Consider the following 22,693-nt stretch of genomic DNA (forward strand, 5'->3'; position numbering starts at 1 on the left):
CTTTGTGTCCCGCAGTAGCTTTGATTTGCTGTTATGATGTAAAACAAAAAAAAATCGAATCATTAAAGACTCTTTTTTTTTGTGTGTAACTTTAGGGAAATGCGATACGCAGAACACACTCTTGGTATTTCTGCAGATGTTGCATGGATCTTTGGCCTCGGTGCTTTTGTTTCTCAGCAGTGCTTTGATGCTGGGTCCTCGGCATCCACCACATTAACCACAGGCTGTGTTCATCTTGCATGGCTGTTGTCTCTAAAGCGGAAGAGCATCTGCCTTATTTCATAACAAACCTTTAGTCTGAAAGAACGTGATCAAGATAGAACTAATGTAGAGAGAACGATTTGAAACTGAAACCGACTGATCTGTCCAGGAAATTACCACTTTTAAGTCATACCACAGTATAGACTACTTGGAGACTACTAAGGTACATCACATGCCTATTTTCTGCATGGTGTCAGCTTTTTGAAGAAAAGACATTCGAAATAGCACATTTTCTTTTTTTCAACAAATTATTGTTAATTTAACATGTTGCTTTTGCACCATGGATATTTGTAAATGTTCCCTCGGATGCTTCTCATCATTTGAGATGAGTTCCTTTAAAGTCTGTAGATGTACTTACATAATAGATAAATATAGCGATTAAGTTGCAGGTCAAATTATACCCATTATTTATGAATAAAGAAAGTTTCAACCATGCCAAGCCGATATTTTTGTAACTTCGACAAGGGAATCAAGCTCTAAATGATCAAATGCTGAATGTGTTTCATGAAAAAACTAACGATGACATGAATTCTCCATGCTGAGCTGTGTAAATGTGTCAATAATACATACATACTTTGCAATAAATGCAGATACAATACAGTGGTTCAATATGATGTAGTATTATAGAGACAGACAAGATGAGATTCTACTTCTTCACCTGTACTGTTGCAGGTTGCAGGTCTGGGCTGTGTTGAAATACAACTTTTGATTCCTACTTTTTAAAACCCCTTTTCTAAGCTCTCCTGCTGTGTCAACGTCCATCTACTGCAAGACAGCGTTGACCTCTTAAAAATCGCGCTTTGTCTGGGGAACCGTAGCACAGCGACAGCATCGGTGTCAGCGCCCCTCACATCACATACGGACTCAGTGCCCACGGGGACCCAGGTTTGAGTCCATCCGGAGGTCATTTCCTGAACCCGCCCCCCATCTCTCTCCCACTTGCCTCCTGCCTATTTTCCACTGCCTCATTGATTAGAAAGACTGGAAAAGACAAAAGATGCTGAGACTGTCTCTAAATACTTCCATCTCACCACATCAAACCGCAGCGAATAAGTTTGAGGTGAATCGAAAAACTTTATTGTGACAAATAGAATAGAAATCAAGAGTGGTCTTGGAGACCTTCCAACAGCAATACATCAGAGAGGTGGTAGACATCAGACTAGTTGCTGTGGTGAAGAGAAAGATAAAAAAAAATCCCTACTGTGGTGGCCCAGGAATGCACAGCTAATTAAAGTAATTCATCACATCCCTCATCATCTCATCTTGCACTCACTCTGGGGTTTTCTACAGCAACTGTCTTTCTGCCCCTGCGGAGAGGAGGCGTAAGCTTACAATGACCAAAACTAACAGACCCATGTTTAATAAGTCTGGAATGAATCTCTTTGTGAATAAGAAGCAGTCACATTGTAGTAGGAAGGCCATATAATATGCACTTGGGTGTGCCTCGCTATAAAGACTAGCAGTAAATCCGTAGTAAAAATACAATATCAAACACAGAGGCTAGGTTTAGAGAAAAAGATAAACATCTGTACAATAATGACCAGAGTGTCAAGAGTCTTTTTTTTTGCTGTTGCTCAGGCTTTGTGTAATCGGTCGATCTGAGACAGCATGGTTCACATGAAGTCTGATGTTCCTCTTCAGCTTCTGCGCTTCTTTGGAATAAGAGGTGGAGCAGAGTGGTTGGAGATGGTGTGAATGTCCTTGTCAGGCTTTAAGGGAAAAAAAGGAGATATTGTTTACTAATATTGATGTCACTGTATAGCATACAAACACAATCTCAAAATACATGATCAGTCTTTCCAAACACCATGACCACACATGCAGTACACAGAGCACATGCACAGTGCATGTTCTCGATATTGTACCAGGCCACACATGACATATACTTAATCTACCCTGTATGTCTACCCATCTATTCCAGTAGGATGGAGACCGCCCTGAGTTGTCTGATAGATGCATTAAGAAGATGAGTGTTTTGTGTCGTACCTGTTGTAACTGGAAGATCCACGTCTGGTAATCTTCAGGATAGGTGCATGAAACACGCAGAGGCTCCATCAGCTCACCTGAACATAAAATGTGGAGTTTGCAGATGCTGCTTTTACAGGTGAATGTAGTGTGATCACTACATATAAATACAGCTCCATGGAGCTTGTTGATTGTCTTACTAACTGGTCAAAAACACAAAACAGTTGACATAAAACAGCACCATTGTGGTATCTTAAAACTTTGTCTAACAACAATTTTAAATTGGGTTTAAAGGCACAGTCTGCAAGTAGTATATGGCTCGGCCCAAGCTACATTCTACATGAAAAACTGGAATCCCTATTTGAGACCGTTGTGTAAAAAGGCTCTCACGGTCGGTATGAGCGAACAAAAACTCTGACGGTCCGTATATGTGGAATTAAAACATGTGGCAAAGAAACGCCGCAGGCTCCGTGTGTCTCAAAAGAATGCCGCTTCCAGAATTATATCAGACCAACTGACACGACTCAGACCATCAACTCACCACCTATCAACCCTGTTGACCTGGCATGAACTCCCCTTAATCTATCAAATTAAAAGTTTTAATTAAACAGTGTCTTAACTAACATACATAGATCACATGACAAAATAAAGTATGCAATTATGTGAAAATAAAATATAAATGCTTTTACATCACAGATTAGAATTATGGACAGCACCTTTAATTTGAAAACTATACAGTGAGCACGGCATGTAAATCCACACCTCTGTGCAAATAAGACAACCTTTCTTTGCTTTGTTTGAAGCACTTAAATCAAGGAACCTAAATTTGTGTCATCCTTCTGCTGGTGCAAAATAGCACCTTCTACCAGTGACTTCCTGTTCAGGCTTAAGAGACTACGCTGGTCAAAGGACAGAGGAACTGCATCTGATGCTATGTCAGCACAAAACAGTTTTAAAGCTACTGTGAAAATGTAATAAAATCACTCTCATATTTATCTTAAAAAGTATCAAAGGACATGCAATGTGTGATACACTGCCAATATTTTTTGGTAGAAGGCCCAGAATTAGTGCCAGATATGTCCCTGAGATAAAGACCTCTAGTCCAACTCAGCCAACACACTTACAGATATTAGAGCGGGCTTCATGTTTGAAAACAGTCTTTTTAGTGTGAGTGTATATTTCCGTGAGGCCCACTGAGTTAGCAAGAGACAATATACAAAACGTCGTCATGTGTTTACTTGCTATTATAAGAAGTGAAAGAGATGTCTTCATCTAGCTTTTGTCAGCACGTGGTGGTTTGCTGTCGTATGGGTGAATCATGTGGTAACGTGGCTGATAACAGACCACAGGAACTGCAACAGTGGAACATTTCCGCGCTATGAGTGGTGTGAAGTGGTGAAAAGAGGTAGTCTCCACGGGTGCCGTTTTTTCTGCCATCTCACCTGTCAGCTCAAACTCCAGCCTGCCAGGCAAAGCTGACCTCTCCAGGGCCTGGATGCTTTTGCGTGGTAACCTTCCCTGAGGGAGCACAGTCAGACACAGACCCTGAGCAACTGAACTTCAGTTCCTCTCACCACACAATCACAAACTGTTTAACCTGAAACCTGAAAAGGTTACGTATACAAACAGCTAACTGCCATTCCCATCACCTTGGAACAGGGGGGACTGATACACAGAATCTGTTGAACGTTCATCTTAAGTTTCATTTTAATATGGCAAGCATTTTGATATCTACACAACAATAGGTTGGAGTGAAGGTTTAATCATTTCTTTCACATCCTGTCACTTGTGCACTGTGGGGTAAGCGAAAGCCAGGTCGGTTTACAAACATTTCCCATTGTTCTGTCTGCCGAAATTATAACAATTGTTCACCAGCGACACATGGCTGAGGTCATGGGTTCAGCTACACTGAAATCACGAGGTGTCTTCTTGACACGCATTCTTTTTCCAGCCAGATCACCTTACCTCGTATTTCAAGTGGACACGTTGACAGTCGATGGAGAGAATGAGGACGTCCAGTGGAAAAAGGACAAGAAGTCGCTCTTGGGGTCCCTGCAAGCATCAAGCATGAGATAAAAAGTCGGTGTGTTACCGTGTATGATGCAGTGCAGTACCATCCTGCAAACATGGTTGCTCAGTGTGGCTCAGTGCTGGTTCCTGTTTCCTCACCTGCCTCTGTGAGTTGGTGATGTGCACCAGGGACAGGGCCACTGGCAGGCCCATGTGCTGGATGGACGTGCCTTCCCACTGCCAGATTGGCGCACGAAGCAGATACCTCTTCAGCTCCTCTCTCTTCCAGGTCTCATCGCACGGCAGCTAAACAAAACAGGAGAAGAACTTAGACTTAGGAACCCATTTAAATACATGGACGAAACAGCTGTTACTGAGTTTTAAATGTCTTAAAAACAACATGAGCACCTGACAGAGTTTATACACAGTGTATTCTGAACAGCATTAATAGGGTGAACCAAATAATTCAGTCAGTAAGGCAGTAACTGTAACATTCTGCTCATACTTTACCAGATAGGCCAGTGCACTGTGTGAGGGGCTCAACTGTTGTCTTAGGGATTTATATCTCCTGTCATCAATGTTATCCATCCAGTTCTTCCTGTCGCTGGCACTGGCGCAGATAAAGATCTTGGAGTCCACCATGGGGCCTGAAACAGAGTCAGATTGAACAGACCATTACGGAAATAACATCTTTTGTCTTTCTGACACTGTTGCATGGGCAGTGCTTGGGCTTCCTGAGAGTGATGAAAAGTGACTTTTCAGACAGGCATTCACAGAGACTAACCACTGATCTCAAACATGTATGGTGAGCTGGGGTCCTGGGAGATGATGTCCACCTCCAGAGATGAGAGGGGGAGAATGCCCTGTGGGGTGAGATGACACTCTGAATGAGACAGTCTGACCATTCAGACAAACAATAAAACATTATAAAACCCCTTTCAATTGAAAATGCCTGGATGTTTCAGTTAGCACAAATTATTTACTTCCAAGTAAGTCATATGACCTATTGAGATATAAGTTTAAAAAACATGAGTGAAACTTTGAAATATCATTTGGAGAAATCACATTCGTACATGCATGTTTACCTATGTAACTATTTTGCTGCCCCATCTTGATCTACATGTTTGTGTATTTGAACAGATGAAGGAAACCCACCTCATAAATGAAATCATGATGAGCGTGGTCCAGAGCTAAGATCAGTAGATGGAAGGAGAAGAGCACAAGGTATCGCTCACCCATCGCCTGCAGGAGAGGAGATTTCCATGATGTGAACAGAAACAGGTCAGCTGGGTTGTTTGTGTGTGTGTGTGTGTGTGTGTGTGTGTGTGTGTGTGTGTGTGTGTGTGTGTGTGTGTGTGTGTGTGTGTGTGTGTGTGTGTGTGCGTGTGTGTGCGTGTGCGTGTGCGCGTACGTGCGTGTGCACATGTACAGTACATGAGTGCATGGAAAGGGGATTTTTGAAAAATGCCCCTGTTTTTTTTTTCTAAATATGAAAGTAAAAGTGGTTCACATATTGCATAGTTACACCCCAAATCTGTCACATGTCCACTTGTGACCCCATTTACCTTGGTGTGTGTGTTGTGGAGAGTCACGAGGGAGGAGTAGATGATGTCACCATAGGTGTGTGCGGCCCGCCCCTCCCACTCTCTGATTGGCTGTGTGTATATCTTGTGATGCACTTCCTCCTTGCTCCAGCCCCACAACACCATCTACAACAGGAAACACATCTAAACCATTTTCTGTAGCTCAAGCCTGCCCCACACTTCAACAATTCAGTTACCAGAACAGGTAGGCACAGAATGTAGACAATGTAAATTATCTCACCAGGATTTAAAACTCCAAAACGCTACTCTACATACCTGGATATCATGATGCACCTGGATATCACTGCATGATATTCTGGTTTCAACAGGTTTAGTTTCCTACAGATAAAATAGTGTTCATGAAGCTGATTTTAAGCTACTGTTTTGTAAGCTACTGTTACAAACATGGCCTCCTAGTTCCTCCCCTCCTTCTCCTCCTCCTTCTCTTTACTGACCTCCTGTGTGAGGTGCCTGATGGAAGAACAGCGAACTGGTGGTGGAGGCGGTGGGCCTGTGCCATTACGCATCGACGGTTTGGTCTCACCCAGATTCCAGAGCCTAGGGAACAAGACAAACTACAGTAGCAACTAGCAACTACAGCACATACTTAGCAAGTGAATCAACGTTAGCCTAAGCATCATATTTAGGTTCCTCATTTGATGGCTGTTTGGCACATTTGTAAAGTTTTGCAACAATTTGGAAGAATATTACAGTGTGTTAAAGTGTGTTAAAGTGTGTTCAAAAGTGTTCAAAAGTGTGTTAAAAGATACTTCTCACGTGGTACCAATTCCCCCTGTGGGATTTCGTTTTTTCTGGGTTATTCATGTGGCTAACCATTAACACCAAGTGGTACAAACAGAGTGCTAGCCTTACTGATTATTTTGCCGCCACATCCTGTGGGCCCAGCTATGGTCTATGGAGGCCAGCAATAAAATTCCACCAAAATACCATTACTGGTTAAAACAACAAAAATAAGCGTTTTACTTAAAAAAAATTACTTTCGTGAGAAAACCCCCTGTCTCCGGAAAATAATGAGTCATTTTTTTTTCATGCAACGTCAAAAGGTCAACAGTTTACCTCAGTTTACATGCATGTGTTTATTTAAGACCGAGACAGCACGCACATTTGTTGATACGAGTAAATCAGAGTTTTGGAGGGCCCATTCACTGGACCTTTTCAGGGACCCAGCCATTTCTGTGTGCTCCTGGGCCCAACTCCCTCCTAACCCTAACCCTCTGTCTGAACCCCATCCAGTCCCGCTCCTGAGGGGTGGCCTGGCCAGACATAAGCTGATTAAAGTGGGCCCGGTATGACAGGCAGACACCATCTGACCCCCACTAGACTCCCAGTCAGTGCCACTGTAAGTCCCTCCGTCTGTATGTGGACTTGGCTGCTAATTATGTCTCTGTGCCTCTCATTATGTTTGCAGTGGTGTTGACATGGAGTGGCCTGCTGCTACTCAGTAGCTGCATCTCCTTAAAAGACATGTCAGTTCATCACTGTCATTTGTTGGGTTTGGCGTGTCTGTGCATGCGATGCGAGTGTGTATATTTGTTTGTTTGTATGTGGGAGTGTGTATTTGTGTGTGTGTTTGTGTGTGTGCTTGTGCTCTCATGCATGTGGGTTTGTAAATGTGAATTTAAAATGTAAAATGTAAATGTGCCATATCAGGAAAAACGTACATGTATCACTTGATGCGTGCATTGGCGCGTTCTCTATGAGTGTGAATGTGTGTGAATAACGGTTTATGACTAACCTGCCTGACTGTGAGTGTGCACTGCCAGGGTAAATCCCTGTGTCTGTGTGCTGTTTTGCTTGTCTAAACGGGCTATCTGCTTCTGCTGGGATGCTTGTCAGTTTGGATGTGTGCAGTCTGCCAGCCCCCCTCCCCGTCCACTCTGCCCCTACCCCTAATCCCCCAGTCTTCTAATGAAGGGATTGAAGTGCCCAGCCTGGACCACCCCACCGGAGCAGGGGTCCTGATTAGCTCAATAATATTAGTCATGCTTCATTTGAAGTACAAGAGCCAACTAATCAGATAATATCAGGACTTTGCAGCCTCATATTTCAATAACTGAGAGGCAGCGATCCTCTTTGGTATCTGTGTGTTTTCATCAAGTCACAATCTTCCTCTCTCTTTCCAACTTCTGTGTAACTTTGGACATGTTTAATTACCACCTATGGGTCATTGTTTTTCTACAAGTAATTGTAGAATTGCCAAAGAGCATTTGCAAAATGTCCTCTCAATGAAATCAAGGCATGTGAGGTGGCTGAGGCTATTACTTGGAGTATGGTTTCTTGCTGTGTCATACGTGTTTATCTGTGAGCAATTTTTGCAGTGTAATGTTATCATCTTCTTAGACTCTGCAGGATGTCAACACATTGGTTTTCTGTGTCGCAGCTTAACTCAGAAAGGGTCAGACAGTGGAATTCCGTTTCGTTACACTTCATCACTCAAGGCAGACTCCTCTCAGTGAATGCGTTCACCCGTCAATAATAATGCACACAATTTTCAGACGCTCAGGGGCATTAGCAAACTCAGGGGCATTATCAAACTCTTGCACAACATGAAGCTCCAGAGCACAGACCACAGGATGCCGGACCACGTCGTATTTTATGCGGTGTAGTCATGTGATTTGCACCGTTAACTCAGTTTTTGAAAGAGTCAAAATGGCACCAAATAGATAACCCCATGCGCAAATCCTTCCAGTGCAATCAGCCAGTGAACAGAGTTTCTCTTGTTCTATTCAAAGCACCAACTCCACAGATGACCCATTTATTGTACCCATGTACAAAGGCACGGACTCATGTGATTCACGGAAAAAGTCACCCAACATCCCATGTGTGTCTATACAGCGCTGGAAATTAGGAAGTTCCCATTGCACAGTAGTGCCACATGACTGACCGTGAAACACAGTAAAAACGCACACTGCACATGAAAAGAGAGAGCCACGATGACAAAGTCTTACCCTGTACCATCGATCTCCAGCAGTTCAATTTCATCAGGCCCCACTTCGTCAATCCCGGTGTGACTCTGAGTCACACTACAGCATCCCATGGCTGCAGGGCCCTGTAAAACTCCTCAGCGTCCAAAGGAGGGAAAAAAACCCTGCTCCCAGCGACTGCCTAACTACACACTGAGTGCCATCTGCCCCGAGCCTCGCTCATCCCCTCAACACCTGCCCCTCAGTGAGGGGGAGAGAGAGAGAGAGAGAGAGAGATGGGAGGAGGGGGACGGAGAGATAGAGACAGCGACAGAAAGAGGGGGACAGTAACTTGCAAGAGAGGAAAAAAAACAGTCAGTAGAAACAGGAAAGCTAAAGCAAAGATTGACAGTGAGCAATGAAACAGCAAAAAAAACTAAACAAAAAGGTTCCCCACTACACAAGCCCGCACACTAGACACTAAAGCAAGCCAGATAAAAGTGCCAGTTGCCAGACAGAGACTTGACACGCATATGACACAGCAGCCAGAAGAGAGAGAGGAGAAACAAGTGTGCCATGACTTCCTGTCAGTTTGATGCATGACGCAGCTGCGGCCAACGCAACTTCCTCAGCCACTCCTGAGCAGTTTCGGCCGCTCAAGTGAATCAGACGCCGGGGTGGCAGGAACACGGCTTAACGGTGAAGAAATTAAGGTATGATTGCAGTGCACCGGGAGGCAACACTGACGGCAAGGCAGAGATAATTGCATAGCCGTGAAGCCCACAAACAAGCAGTTACAGCAACACACCACAGACTAAATTAGTGTGTGTGTGTGTGTGTGTGTGTGTGTCTGAGTGGGGGGGGGGGCTTAGATGGGTATTGCTGGACTAACTAATTAGGTGTCTCCAAGCAATGGGTCATTGTACATGACAATGTCCTTGCATACACAATATAATTACTTCCTGGTGGTAGCAAGACATTGAATGTTAATTAATTAATAGTGTAAATTAATTGTGCTATTATCAAGCCATTAATCTTCGTAATCAACCAGGTGTCATTCTGCAGAGATTTGATGGAGTTTGTAAAAGCTGTGTTCAAGGTAGGTTGAGTGCACAACACTAAAATACAGTGAGACACAAGTTTGAGGGTCAGACAATAAATACTTTATTTAGTTAATTTGTCTTTAAAACATTATTGCAGTTTCATGAACACTACAGTACCAAAGCAGCACAGATGAACAATGTAGTTCATGGTGCTAGTTGTGTCCAATGACAACCTCATACTCGCGAGGTTGTCAGGTCTTCCCTGAGGTCTTAAGTTTGTCTCTTGGCCTGATCCTCTTCCTGTCTGTGCGCTTTGCCTCGCCTGCCTCCTGCCCCCCTAAACAGGCAGTCTGACTCGGCTGCAGCTGGGCCAGCCTCAGGCTGACGTTCTTCAGGTCTGGTGCCTCCCTCCTGTCCTTGGTGGCCTCCCTGGGGTAGGGCATAGGCTGGCGCTTGGGAACCAGCACGGCCTCGCCCACCGAGGGCACGGACAGCGATATGACGCTGCACTTCGCGCGGCTGGCGTCCCGTGCTGCCGTCTGCGGCTGTTGCCAGGTGTACGTGTTGACCCGGAGCTCCACGCGCACCGGGGCTGGCTTGGACGGGCGGACTTGGCGTCGGGGGTGTGGCTCGCGTGGCTTGCCATCGAGAGGTCTCTGGTTCACCGCCGTCTCTGAGGCCTGGGCTGGGGGTTTGGCCCGTAGAGCCGTGCAGGTAAGGGCGGAGGAGGAAACACAAGGGCTGGAGCTTGCGGAGGTATCCGGGCAAACTGAAGAAGCCGAACCGCCACTTTCTGGCTTCTCTCCCGAGGATCTGTTCAACACAGCAGACCTCTGAGCCTTGGTGCTGGTGTTCCACTGGGCCGTGGAGCTCTTTGGTGACTGCGACTGGAGAGACGGGGCTGCCTTGCTCTTCCAGATGGGCGTTGGGCCCTCGTCTTGGTACAGGAGCACAAAGTCTCTCTGACTGGCCAGGGGCAGCAGCTTCATCCTGCAGCGGCACTTCTCAAAGATCTCTAGAGACAGGTCTGCAGAAACACTCACTGATATGATCAATGTTATCAAAATCATGAAATTAAAAAGTATAGCTAAATGAATCACTTCTTTTTCACGAAAAAAAGAACTAAAACATAACTGGAACAAAACTAGAACGGAATGTAGTTGGAATGAAACTGGAATGAAGACACCTTACTTAACATGAACAAACAAACAACTTCAACAGATTTTTTTTTATGTGCCATTAACAAAGCATGTTACAAATCAGCATTACTAAATATGTGGCTGAGAGTTGACCAAATTACACAATAGTTCAAGCCTAAAACATGAATGTTATATTGTACTGATGACTTTGAGGAAATGATCTTGCCTAAATGACAAGGTCTTACATAGAAACAGTATAAACAATGTGCCGCCTACCCAGAGTCTCCGTCACAGTGGTTGGTATAACTTCCTTTAGCACCTCACAGTTGGTGTGAAGAGCTGGGTTGCAGTTCATCTCAAGCAGCCACACCTAGTCATATGTGAAGACAATGTAAGCCCACAAATCCACCCCACAATGGAAATAGTATGTGCAGGCAAAGAAAGCAGTTTCGAGCAATTTTGGCCTTATTTCAATTCATAGGTTTAGCTATGGTCTATTGATTTTACAGTGTGGTATTTAGTGTAGCTATGTTATATTATGTCACTCCAGTTAACAAAGAGCAGGGCATTAGATTAAAGCATAAAAGATTAGTCCCTTATAAGTGTTATGAGTGGTCTGTGACCAGTAGGTGGCACCCTAACTACATCATTCCACTGCTTTTTCTCTGGCACTAAAAAGAACAATTTTGCCACCAAGATGTATGCAGACCCATTCATTGAAGAATCAGTTTCTGTGTATTTCTACAGAGGCCCTAAATGAATAAGTAATCATGAAAAGGGCTAGCAACAATAAAGTGACTAGAACAAAAGCAATGAATGTCTCATACTGATTGGCCCAACAGAGCGACACATCAAGTGTATGCAGAACATTCAAGGATGCCTTATTGTCCACTTTTTTCCCAAACAAATACGTATATGTCTCAGTTCTCTCTGTTCTCTCTCTCTCTCTCGCTCTCTCACTCTCTCTCTGTGTGTGTGTGTGTGTGTGTGTGTGTGTGTGTGTGTGTGTGTGTGTGTGTGTGTGTGTGTGTGTGTGTGTGTGTGTGTGTGTGTGTGTGTGTGTGTGTGTGTGTGTGTGTGCATTTGTGTGCATTTGTGTGGGATGAGAGCGATTTCTTCAGGTAAAACTGCTGCTGAAATCGTTACAGTATGTGGCTTCAAATCTGCCTACTTGTGAAATCCATATTGAGACATCTTAATAATTCATCAAATGACGGTGTTACCCGCACAGCACACCAGCCTGCTGTCATGCTTTGCATGGCTGATGCATGAACAATCTGTTTTCAGCCACACCCCTGAAACAGCTGTGACAGATCTTTTTTTTATTGGCCAACAGTTCATTATGTCTTTTACTCATTACAGCTATGTTGCATATGCACTGTACTGCACTGCACTATTCCGTATACTAATTCAAAGCTGCCATTTGTATATTCCCTACAGCTGTGCACCATCACAATGGCATAATAAATGTCAAACATCCATCAAGACATCCAGCTTTTTTCTCTCTCTCTCTCTCTCTCCATCATAATTCTCGTGACAAAATGAGGACTATTGTGTTGAGGCGCTTCTGAAAACATAATAATGATGTAACTGCGAGAGCTTCAGATGAGCATCCCAGGCTTAGAGACAGCATGTTTACTTCTGCTGGTCTGCGAGTTGCCAGGCAACTGCTGTGAAGGGGTAAAATGTAGGTGGTGCCACAGGAGCGGAGAAGCTCTCCACTGGCCTTTTCAATTCCCTACTCTCAACCGAACAGACGCAATGGTTTGTGTTTCACCAAGTGTCAGTATACCGTAAGGTAAACTTGCTACACATTCATGTCATTAACGTCACGAGAGGCTTTGCATTTGTGACGAGTAGTCTCATTTGGATTCCATTTCTAGACTACACATGCTATCTATTTTCCTCTACACACACACACACACACACACACACACACACACACACACACACACACACACACACACACACACACACACACACACGCACACACACACACACAGGCACACACATACACACCTCAGTGGAGGGAATTAGCTCATTAGTCTCTCACCTTGAAGTCCTCATCAATCAGGAAGTCACAGCCAATCAGGTCAAAGAATCCCAGTTTGCGCACCAGTTTGGCTTTGACCGCCATGAAGCACTGCATCATGATCTGCTGCATGCGCCGCTGTTCCAAAGCACAGAGAGACAACATGCCCCATTATTTTGACCACCGCTGGACTACACTATGTCCAAGCAGACCAAAAGACTCCCGTCAGTCAAGAGTCAGATCTATGGAGCTGGTTTAAACTGGTTTATGATGTCAGCTCCAGTTATGATCATTAGCAAGTCTGCTGCTGAAGCTGTTATATTTATGCTGTATGATATGCTATTTAAAACAACGTCTGTAACTGCAAAGTCTAAAATGTCAGCAGAAAATATAGGGGTGTCATTTGAAGCTTGTGTTCCTATGACAACATCCGCCCTCCATTCCCCTTTCATTCCCTCGCTTGGAAGAGTGATAAACTGAAGACATTAAAGCTGCTCTTCCTAATAAGCTACAGCTGCTGAGCTTTGACATACGGGGGAAGGTGAGAGTGAAACCTAAATGGTTGACAGTTGAGGTTTAGGTTTGGTGTTAAATGCGGGTGTTTGTCAACTCACAGCGAAGGCCCCGTTCACCCAATCCTTGGGAAGCCCCTTAGCCTTGAAGTTCTCATTAACGTATTCATTGAACCGTTCGACTGACCACACAGTTTCCTCCTTCAGTTTGCTGTACAGCGGGTTCTTCTTCTGCATGTACTGCACAGAAAGAGTTGTCATTTGCTCAGATTAACATTTGCTTAAATATTTGATCAATATCTTTTAGCCTGCCACAGTGAATTGTTTTACATTAATTGCGAAATAACTGTCATTCAAACAACATAAAAAGATGACAGAGATTTAGATGCCAGTAAAAGGACTCTACCAACTATGGAAGACACTTTTACAGTAATGGTTAAACAGAGACCCGTATACCTGGTTCGTCAAGTGAGCTGAGAGGTTAGTAGAGTTAGGGTCATAAAGGTCACATGTAAGGCGAATGTAGCCGTGGCGGAAGAACACCATGTATGGCGACGTGGAAGCAATGAGCAGGTAGGACCTCACATCAAATTTCCTGCCTTTCAGGAGCAGTGGGCTCTGCACATACCTATCAACAGTGCACACAGACGTTCAGGCACAGCCATTGGACATTTTCACACATCTTCACATCTGCACATCTCAATATGTCTGCATGAGTATCTTCAGTGCTGTCATCTATTAGTTTAAAAGTCACATTTTTCGACATTTATTTGCGTCGTGGTTGACTAGCACTGCTCTTCGCTAATCCCTGATAATGGAAATGGATCCAGATATGTCTAAAAGGTTAGGGATGTTTTTATTCTCTTCATGTGAACAACTAGAGTGAAAATCTGTTTGATGGAACTTCCTATTGGCTGATGCTGAGATGATATCATCCCACTGATGGGCTAGGTTTCAAATGTGTGTGTGTGTGTGTGTGTGTGTGTGTGTGTGTGTGTGTGTAATTGCAATACAACTCTGATGAAATCTTTCAACTCCTTGAGTTGAATGTGAATGTGATAATGAGGAAATAATAGTAGGGGTAGGGTCTGATGTTATTTAAATATGTGCAGTGTCAGGTTTGGCTTGACTGTATGACAATGGAACAGCTGGTCTCCCTTTGATGTATCAAGCTATAGGGGTGTTGCGTTGAAAAAAGCTAATAACTCATGACTTTTGACTTTCACCAACTATTCAGTGATTTCATGATAGATAAGTACACTGCACACAGTTAATGGCTTTGAATTGAATGGCAAAACATATTTCATCTGATGTCTTACGAAACGTTATTCGTGTTAATGATATAATATGTGAGTGATGTAGTATAATGTTTTGATGAACCTTGGAGTAAAGACCAAGCTCAATACTACCCTCTTCTGGAATAGGGGAGAACTGCAGTCTAAAATACAGTACGCCCATTGGCTTAGGCCTTGTGTTTGAGACGTGCTTATCAGTACAAATTCAACAGTAGCTAAAAGATTGTTTTGGGGATACAAATGGTCTTCCATTGGTTACATACACTGTTCATTTCCAAGAGTTACCACACCAATTACATTTGTCTTCAGTACATCTTATTTTCCACAAAGTCAACTTCATGCACTAGCTTAGCTTAGACGGCAGTGCAGATAGCCTATGACACGAAATCCTCCTTTTTACCCACTTCTGGACGATTCGTGCCTGTGGGACACGGAAAGAGTACTTGCTGCCGCTCTGGTTGTCGGCGCTGCTCTGCAGCCGGGCCCGTAAGGCGCTGATCTCCTCCGGGGATCGCAGCAAGAAGATGCCCCGGCCCTGATTCAGGTTTGTGGGCTTGCAGATCCACACGTTGCTGGTTTCCTCGCAAGCCCCTGCAAGAGCATCGGAGCTAACCGGATCAGACTTATCTACTCTATGGGCTATTTAGGCTAACTGATAAGGTGGATAAGGTGATGTCGTTGGTTAAAAAGTCATATCCCTTATCATGTGGGTGGGGCTTACATTCTTTATCTGTCAACGTCATCTTATCAGATTTCATCATTTCATGACTTTTGTTATGGGAATATGGAAGAAGGTATGATGGGAATCAAAAGAATGGCGTACATGCAAAGCTACATTACAGGTATTACTTCATCCCATAGGCCTACTGTGGCTAGCAACATTTTCGTGTTCATGGAAGACACTGTCTCAGTGGGCATGTTTTGTCTTTCCTGTGGTACAGTTTCACCAACTTGATTAAGTGTTCATTAAGGCTCCTATTTGCTGATGTAAACTTACTTTCCTGCTGAGCAAAAAAAGCTTCTCTCTCATCCTTCACGTCCATACGGAAAGTGGCGGGAAAGAACTCATCCATCTTCAGGCTTCTGTAAGTAGATTAAAGAGTTTACACAGGCTAATACTGACGCCATAAAACAACTTAGTATAAACACATTGTATATAGACTATAGAGCATATGACATTTGTTAAACAGGCTAACATGAGAATTACAGTGAAATATGACAGGCAGTCAGAAATGGAAGCTCATTGTTATTTATTAGGCACATTTATTTTTATGAACAGAATTACAACATGGCATCTTGGATGCGTGGACGTTTTTTACACTGATGATATGTAATAATGCATTCATAATAATAAAAGCTAATAATGCCTATAACAGTTAGCCATTTCATCTATGCACTGTTGTGCACAGGTTTGAGTCCGTTTTGTGTCTCTTCTCTTTTGCGTTTGTTCAGAGAGAGAGATGACACCCTTTGAAAGTGCTGCCATTTTAGCTGCTGTCAGCTCCTCTTTACTCTCTCCTACCTGAGCCCTCTGCCACGGTTCACCTTGCTGCTGACCCTGTCATATTCCCTTAGGCTGTTGAGCAGTCCGATCTTGGAAGTCAGGACCTTATTGTTTGGGATCTGGTACAGCAACTGCTCACCTTGAGGAAAAAGAGCATTTACAGGAAAGCACCAGATCAGACTCAACCATCACCATTTTAGGCCCATGGAAGAAGAAAAGACCCTGCGGACTATACAAACAAATTTGAGTATGTTCTTTAAAACAAAAACAAATCAAAGATATTCAGGTATAAGGTAAATCTACATTTAGTATCAAAATAAATAAATAGTCAATACCTTTTTATCTGAAACACTCCTCAGTATATAATGTAGACTTATACAACCTCTTTAACATGTGGGTGGACCCATGCACAAATCTATGCACATTTTTTTAAAACTTTAAGCCTTGTGGTGTGAGAAGGAAATTGATTGTCTTGAGAAAATGAGAGCAGTGTATGCCGAGGTCTTGCTGAGGTCAATATTTATTTGCAAGCCTCTAGGCTTCAACATGATGATTTTTGGTTTTGGAAACATAGACATGATTGTAACATCACAACGTATGTCATGACCATGTTGCCACACTATTGAGTTAGCGATTTATTATTCCCCTTTATTACAGTGGGCAAACAATATTTTTCTCAGTGCAAAAGTTGTAAACTACTAAAAGGTTTGCTTGTTATTGTTCAAGGTAGTGAGTGAAAAGCAAGGATCTGAAAAAGTAACAAAAAGAACTTGAAGAAAATGGATAGAGTATTCACCCTCCTTGAAGTTATAGTAAATTGCCATTGATCTGATCTCACACCATTTCAGCTTGTAGTCCTCCCGTGTCTTGTCATAAATGCGTTGCCAGCCTTTGTTCTCACAGTATGCAGCCACTCTGAATAATGAAACATAACAACACTGTTTTGAAGATTTGGGTAATTTAACATTGGGGGAAAAACAGATATTCAAGGCGGTTTATATAACGATAAGTTTGTGATAAATTGAGTACTTTAGTATTGAATATTTCAAATATATTGTTTGCCAGGCATTCATTATATTAGCATATTGCTACTCATTTCCATATTTGCTTTGCAATTTAATATTTTTGTATAGTAGGATAATTTAGACTGTTAGACTTATTTATATTCCTATGTGTGTGTTTGCATCTGTGTCTCTGTGTGCTGTATGTGTGTGTATTTCTGTTATAGTGCATCTTATCACACATATAAACACATCTGCTAAATGCTCTATCATCCATCCCTCATGGGCCATCCATCCACTCACATGGGGGCCCCATTTCCCCCTCCAATGAAAAAGAAGGGTCCAGGCCCTTGAGGTTCCACTGGCTTCTTGTCACTGTCTCTCTCAGAGCACTGCAGTAGTCTGGAGCTTTCCTGCTGCCTTGGCTTTCCACTGTCATTCTCACCAGAGTCCTTCTCATCCTGACAAATATCTACTCGACAGGCGAACAGAGTTCATGCAAGCGTATAGTAGATTGAGTGCAAAACCATAGTTCATGCATTCACATAGATGCATACAAACTCATACACACACACTCTCACATAACACATATGTAGCCAATGCAGAGGTTTGGCAAATCATTCTGAGATGAACTTTTACTGTTCTGTGGAACCCGATTGTCCTTTAAGCATCCCACGGAGAGCCACCGAGTTTGACTATGACCTTTTTAAATAAAGATTTGGAGAGACAGGCAGCCTAATTACACAGTGTACCTTAGTTAAGGCCCATCAAACTCAATACACTGAGACTCGCATTAATGGGGACTTCTACAGGAGAAGCGACTGGGAAGACATTAGGAAATTGGCTGGTGTAATCCGCTGAGCGTGCAGGAGATAATTAGGCCGGGGGAAGCAGAGTGTCACCGACGAAGGGACACCCGATCCTGTTCTCCAACAGTGCTAGACGTTGTGTTAAGCACACCTTTGCTTCCCCGCGCCGATAAAGCTGACACCGCCGACACAGCCAGACTAAACCCTTTCACACTTCTCACACTCGCACATAATTGTGTTTTTGATTTGAAAGATTCCTCAAAATACTCACCATAAGCAGTATTGCAAAAATAGCACAAATATAGGACTTATTTAAATATGACTAAATTATTTCATTATTGAATGAGTAATAATGAGCATGTTCTTATCATTTACAATTTAGAGCACATCAGATGATACCACTCTACAGTTATTGATGGATAATTATGTGTATGTTATTATTTACAATTAGTTTCAAAACTAATTATTGAAACCCAACTCTTATTCAAAGCAGAGCTTAGTTTTATAGCATGTTGTTAAGCCCGCTATGTACTCAGCTGCTGATTGTCTGGGCGGCGTGGATGTGGGTTTTGCTACACATAAGCACCAAGCCATACAGGCTGTCAAACACAACTGGCAGATGCTTGACAAACAAAACACATTTCAGGCAGATTATGCATGTTTATCTGTGCTAATGTTATTAGGCCTATCAGATAAGCCGTCATTATGAGACTGAGATTTCTCTGGACTTTTTGGGTGCTGAGGGACTGTTCAAACATTTCATCTGTTGTCCTGATTAGATCACAAATTTAGCTGGTAAGCGTGCTGTCTTACCACACCGCTATTACAGAGGCACTGACAACAGGCGTGTGCTTAAAACAACTTAATCGTACCATTACAGATGTGTCTGTTATGAGAGAACAAAGCATTTCATCATGGGAGTTTTTTTTCCACTCTTTTTGTTCTGGCTGAACTCATGGTGATCTCTCTGGGATTAATTAACATATGGCACAGACAAGCTGCGATGAGCAGTGCATCACAGCAGCCCAGGTTAATGATGGGCTTTTTTTTTTCAGCACGCACCTGGCTCACCTCCATCTGCCTGCTTCACCTGTTCTCCGCGCTGGTCTGCTCCAGACGGCTGGTTCCCCAAGGGCTCCCGAGGAGCCTCCCTCTCCTGTTGTTGTTTACCTGCAGCTCCAGGGCCCCGGGCCCCGTCTCCATCCAGGTTGCCTGCCAGGCCGTGGTTCTCCCCGTTCCCACCGCCCTTCACCTGCTGTTCTGGAGACTTGCTTGGCAGGTCATCTTTGCCTGTGTGGTCCCCATCCACCTTCATCCCGGCCAAGGTGTCTGTGCGCCTGTCTGATCCTGTCCCGCTCTCTGATGGCATCACTCCCTGCTGACCCAGACTGCCAGGAGAGTGGAAAGATTTTCCATTTGGAGGGGGGAGGGAGGTGGTGTGTGGTTCTCACCTCTGACCTGGGCAGGGCCTGTAGATCGGTGGAAAAAAACCAATATGAAAACATTTCAGTTTTCTGTTGAGCTTTTGTTTGTTTACTGGTGTGTGAAAGAAACTAAGCTGTTTAAAGACATGCAATTTCAGACAACTATTTCAAAGGTTCAGTTGTTTTTATTGTTTTTGTTGTTATGATTTTTCAAAAATGTACTTTTTGAATTTTTCTTCATGTTTTATGATAAGAAGACCTTAAACAAACTAGCTACATTTTTATTTCAAATTTAACAAATGATTCCAAACCATGGCTACAAAATGTGATGTCATAATGAAGGCTTTAATGTGATTCTAAAGTCCTGCAGTGAACACCTGTACTATCGATGCTGTTGTTTTGAAGGTCCAATGTCTTGAATCTTGGCTAAGCAAAAATGCTGAAAATGTACCTGCAAAGACAGAGTGTGTCCTCTTCAAATGTGTACATTTACACTTGTCCTCCAGGTTTCGGTGTGACCCTTAAAAAGCTCCACGTGGGTCTGTTTCAGTCTGAATGTCTTGGCCACGCTAATGGCACTCTGGTTGCAAGGTCTTTGTCAGAGCTTAAAGATCTACCCAGACAGTGTAAACAACTCCTGGTTGCCCGGGCAATGGGTGCCCTAGCAACCATTCTTAATTGTACATTGATTCTTACAACAATAATGGACCAAGATTCTCATGGCAATAATTCCCCCAGCATGACCACCTGAGCTTAGTCATTCAGTATTGATCACCATAGACTTTCTCCCAGCCATTGTATTGTCAGGAGGTGTAAAATATAATTAGCCAGAGGGTTGGTAAACCCGAAGTAAAATGTTTTTAAGTCCATGCTTATACTATCTCTAGCTGATGTTGAGTTATATCTTCTTTTCTATATTTTTTGGATTCATAGGAAATAGCAGGAACAGATATTCATTACTGGACAAGTATCATAATACCAAATTGAGAAAAAAAAATCTAACCCAGATATATTTTGATGAATGATGACAGGAAGATAATAATAGTAAATGTATAACAGGAATTTAGAAAATATTATTGATTATAGATAAGCGGTGTATTCTTTAGTGTTTACAGTACACCTGTTGGCAGCAGAAAATAAAGACATGTCAAAATCATAAAAACCTGTATTCAATAGTTTATAATTAAGTTAAAAATCATGTCTCTTAATTCTTCTTAACTTAATCTGTGCTCTCTCTTGTCTGTGTTACTGTAGAGAGCAAAATCTTGTTCCACTTAGTACATGGATACTTTCCAATGTGGATAGGGAGTGTTGCAACCAACTACAATAAAATGACAACCACTGGCAGTTTATTTTTTAATTTGATATCTTTTAACAGCAAATCAATGCCCACACCATTTGTACAATTTTAATTTACACATCAGATTTTCTCAAACTGATTGAATCAAGTAAATCATCTATCTTTGACATAGCAACACTGTTTACAAAAAATGTATAATAATCTGTCACAAGAGCCAATTAAAACATGTTTGATCAAAACAAAAATCTCAAATCAAGGGATGGACCTGCAAATGATGCACTGCAGCCAAATGTGAAAAACCAATTGCAGCACCATTGTAAAACACTGTTGCTCTTCAAGGTGTTTTTAAAGTCTAATTTTCTGAGCGGATGTCAGCCACACCTTTTTATGAAGCTGCAATCTGATAGACACTGTGTACAAAATGGTGTGTAGGTGGACAAAGAGAACCAGCTTGTTTTACAGCCATGCTACTCCCATGGCTCGCCATCTGTTCTAGAGAAAGGAGGTGTGTGTGTATGTGTGTGTGTGTGTGTGTGTTTTGGGGATTGGTTCCAAGAGAAGGTGTGTTACAGGAGATATTCCTGTTCCCATGTCGCCTGTCTTCTCCCCCTTCACACCAGGAAGTAAACAGTCATTCATCCCACAGTGTCCCAATGGCAGTTACTCGCTCGCCAAAGAAAAGAGTGGTTTGGTTACTGGGGAAATAAGATATCTCTCAATGGCTTTGTCCTACATCTCAGTGTCCTTGCAGAATTACAGTGAAACCAAGGGGAGGGGGCAACATTGAGGGGATATTCTGTTCATAACCTTTGGATGGGGATGTGCTCAATGTCTTGCTCTAAATGGACATACAAGAGCTGAACTATACAGGTTAGTTATATTTAAGATAAGGTCTTATTGTTTTTTTTTGTTTTTTTTTAACATAGGTTCTCTTGTTGAGTATTTCAATCACCAGTTTTTAGTAGAGTAAAGCAGAGGGATTTTGCCAATTAACAGATTAACAGATTACATTATAATGTCTTCTTCAGTTTCCAGGTCACTTATTGAAGAATTTTTAATAATCACTACCTACTTCCTGTTCTAAACTTCATTCGTCATTTGAAATCACAGGCCATTCATTAACTGTTTCAGGAATGTAAATTCCCCTCAAAATTTTTAAAGGTCAGATGAGGAGTGTGAAGCTGTCATAAGGGAGTTCCCTGTTTGTCTGAGCTCATAATCTAACAGCACACACTGACTGTGCACGTCTCCACCCCACTGGTATGCCACGGCGGTTTAAAAGCCCACGTGCTCTCTCCGTCTCTCTCTCTCTCTCTCTCTCTCTCTCTCTCTCTCTCTCTCTCTCTGATGTCCTGTTTCGGCTCATTGACAATCCTGGTTGAACCTTACCCATCGCTGTGTGGAATCTCGTCCAACTGCACCTGAGCATGCACAGACCGGTGCAGGAATCTTTCCCCCAAATTCCTTGGTGATGTCACGCAAAGGAAAAGAGCCTCACCTTGCACGAGGAGGGGACGGGGTGGTGGGTGTTTACAGTTTGAATAGTTTGAATTTCGTAAGTTGAATGCATGGAAAATTGGTGGAATCTCATTTTTCATGGTATGCAAATACAATGACAATACAGGCTTTTATATTCTATTCTATTCTATTCTAATCTTTTGTCTTATTTCATGTTTACTCTTTTTTTCTCAACTTTAATCAATTCATGAATTTGGCATATCAGATGTTAACAGTGAGGTTATTAAGGGTAAGTTATGACAGTCATTCCCCAGAGGCCCTAAAGTAAAGTCACATTCAGCAAATTGCTCCTCACAGGCCTCTAGCTGTCCCTCTAGCAGTGTTTGTACTAAAAACAAAAACTCTGATGTTCACACACAGCCTTGGCTCTGTA

General features: G+C 42.8%; 2 protein-coding genes across 3 annotated transcripts; both read right to left on the reverse strand.

Annotated features, from left to right (window-relative positions):
* Positions 1 to 1,315: 1,315 nt before the first annotated feature.
* LOC105898970 lies at positions 1,316 to 9,319 on the reverse strand. Of its 2 annotated transcripts, XM_012826080.3 has the most exons (12): positions 8,789 to 9,319; positions 6,275 to 6,377; positions 6,096 to 6,158; positions 5,802 to 5,945; positions 5,392 to 5,478; positions 5,021 to 5,099; positions 4,747 to 4,883; positions 4,396 to 4,542; positions 4,192 to 4,278; positions 3,669 to 3,744; positions 2,248 to 2,324; positions 1,316 to 1,970 (listed from the first exon to the last, which is right to left on the reverse strand). In XM_012826080.3, the coding sequence occupies exons 1-12, from the start codon at positions 8,875 to 8,877 to the stop codon at positions 1,899 to 1,901; spliced, it is 1,161 nt and encodes a 386-aa protein (XP_012681534.2). In that variant the 5' UTR covers positions 8,878 to 9,319; the 3' UTR covers positions 1,316 to 1,898. The 2 variants fall into 2 exon arrangements, with proteins under 2 accessions (XP_012681534.2, XP_031422225.1); XM_031566365.2 differs by lacking the exon at positions 6,096 to 6,158.
* A 564-nt stretch (positions 9,320 to 9,883) lies between these two features.
* Positions 9,884 to 19,393, reverse strand: ttll10 (tubulin tyrosine ligase-like family, member 10). The gene is made up of 11 exons (XM_031565535.1): positions 19,150 to 19,393; positions 17,573 to 17,741; positions 17,065 to 17,183; positions 16,287 to 16,407; positions 15,758 to 15,847; positions 15,169 to 15,336; positions 13,926 to 14,097; positions 13,572 to 13,709; positions 12,979 to 13,095; positions 11,202 to 11,295; positions 9,884 to 10,813 (listed from the first exon to the last, which is right to left on the reverse strand). The coding sequence occupies exons 1-11, from the start codon at positions 19,391 to 19,393 to the stop codon at positions 10,038 to 10,040; spliced, it is 2,208 nt and encodes a 735-aa protein (XP_031421395.1). The 3' UTR covers positions 9,884 to 10,037.
* Between the last annotated feature and the right edge of the window lie 3,300 nt (positions 19,394 to 22,693).

The sequence above is a fragment of the Clupea harengus genome, chromosome 4, assembly GCF_900700415.2.
Source record: "Clupea harengus chromosome 4, Ch_v2.0.2, whole genome shotgun sequence".
In the NCBI taxonomy this organism is placed as follows: domain Eukaryota; kingdom Metazoa; phylum Chordata; class Actinopteri; order Clupeiformes; family Clupeidae; genus Clupea; species Clupea harengus.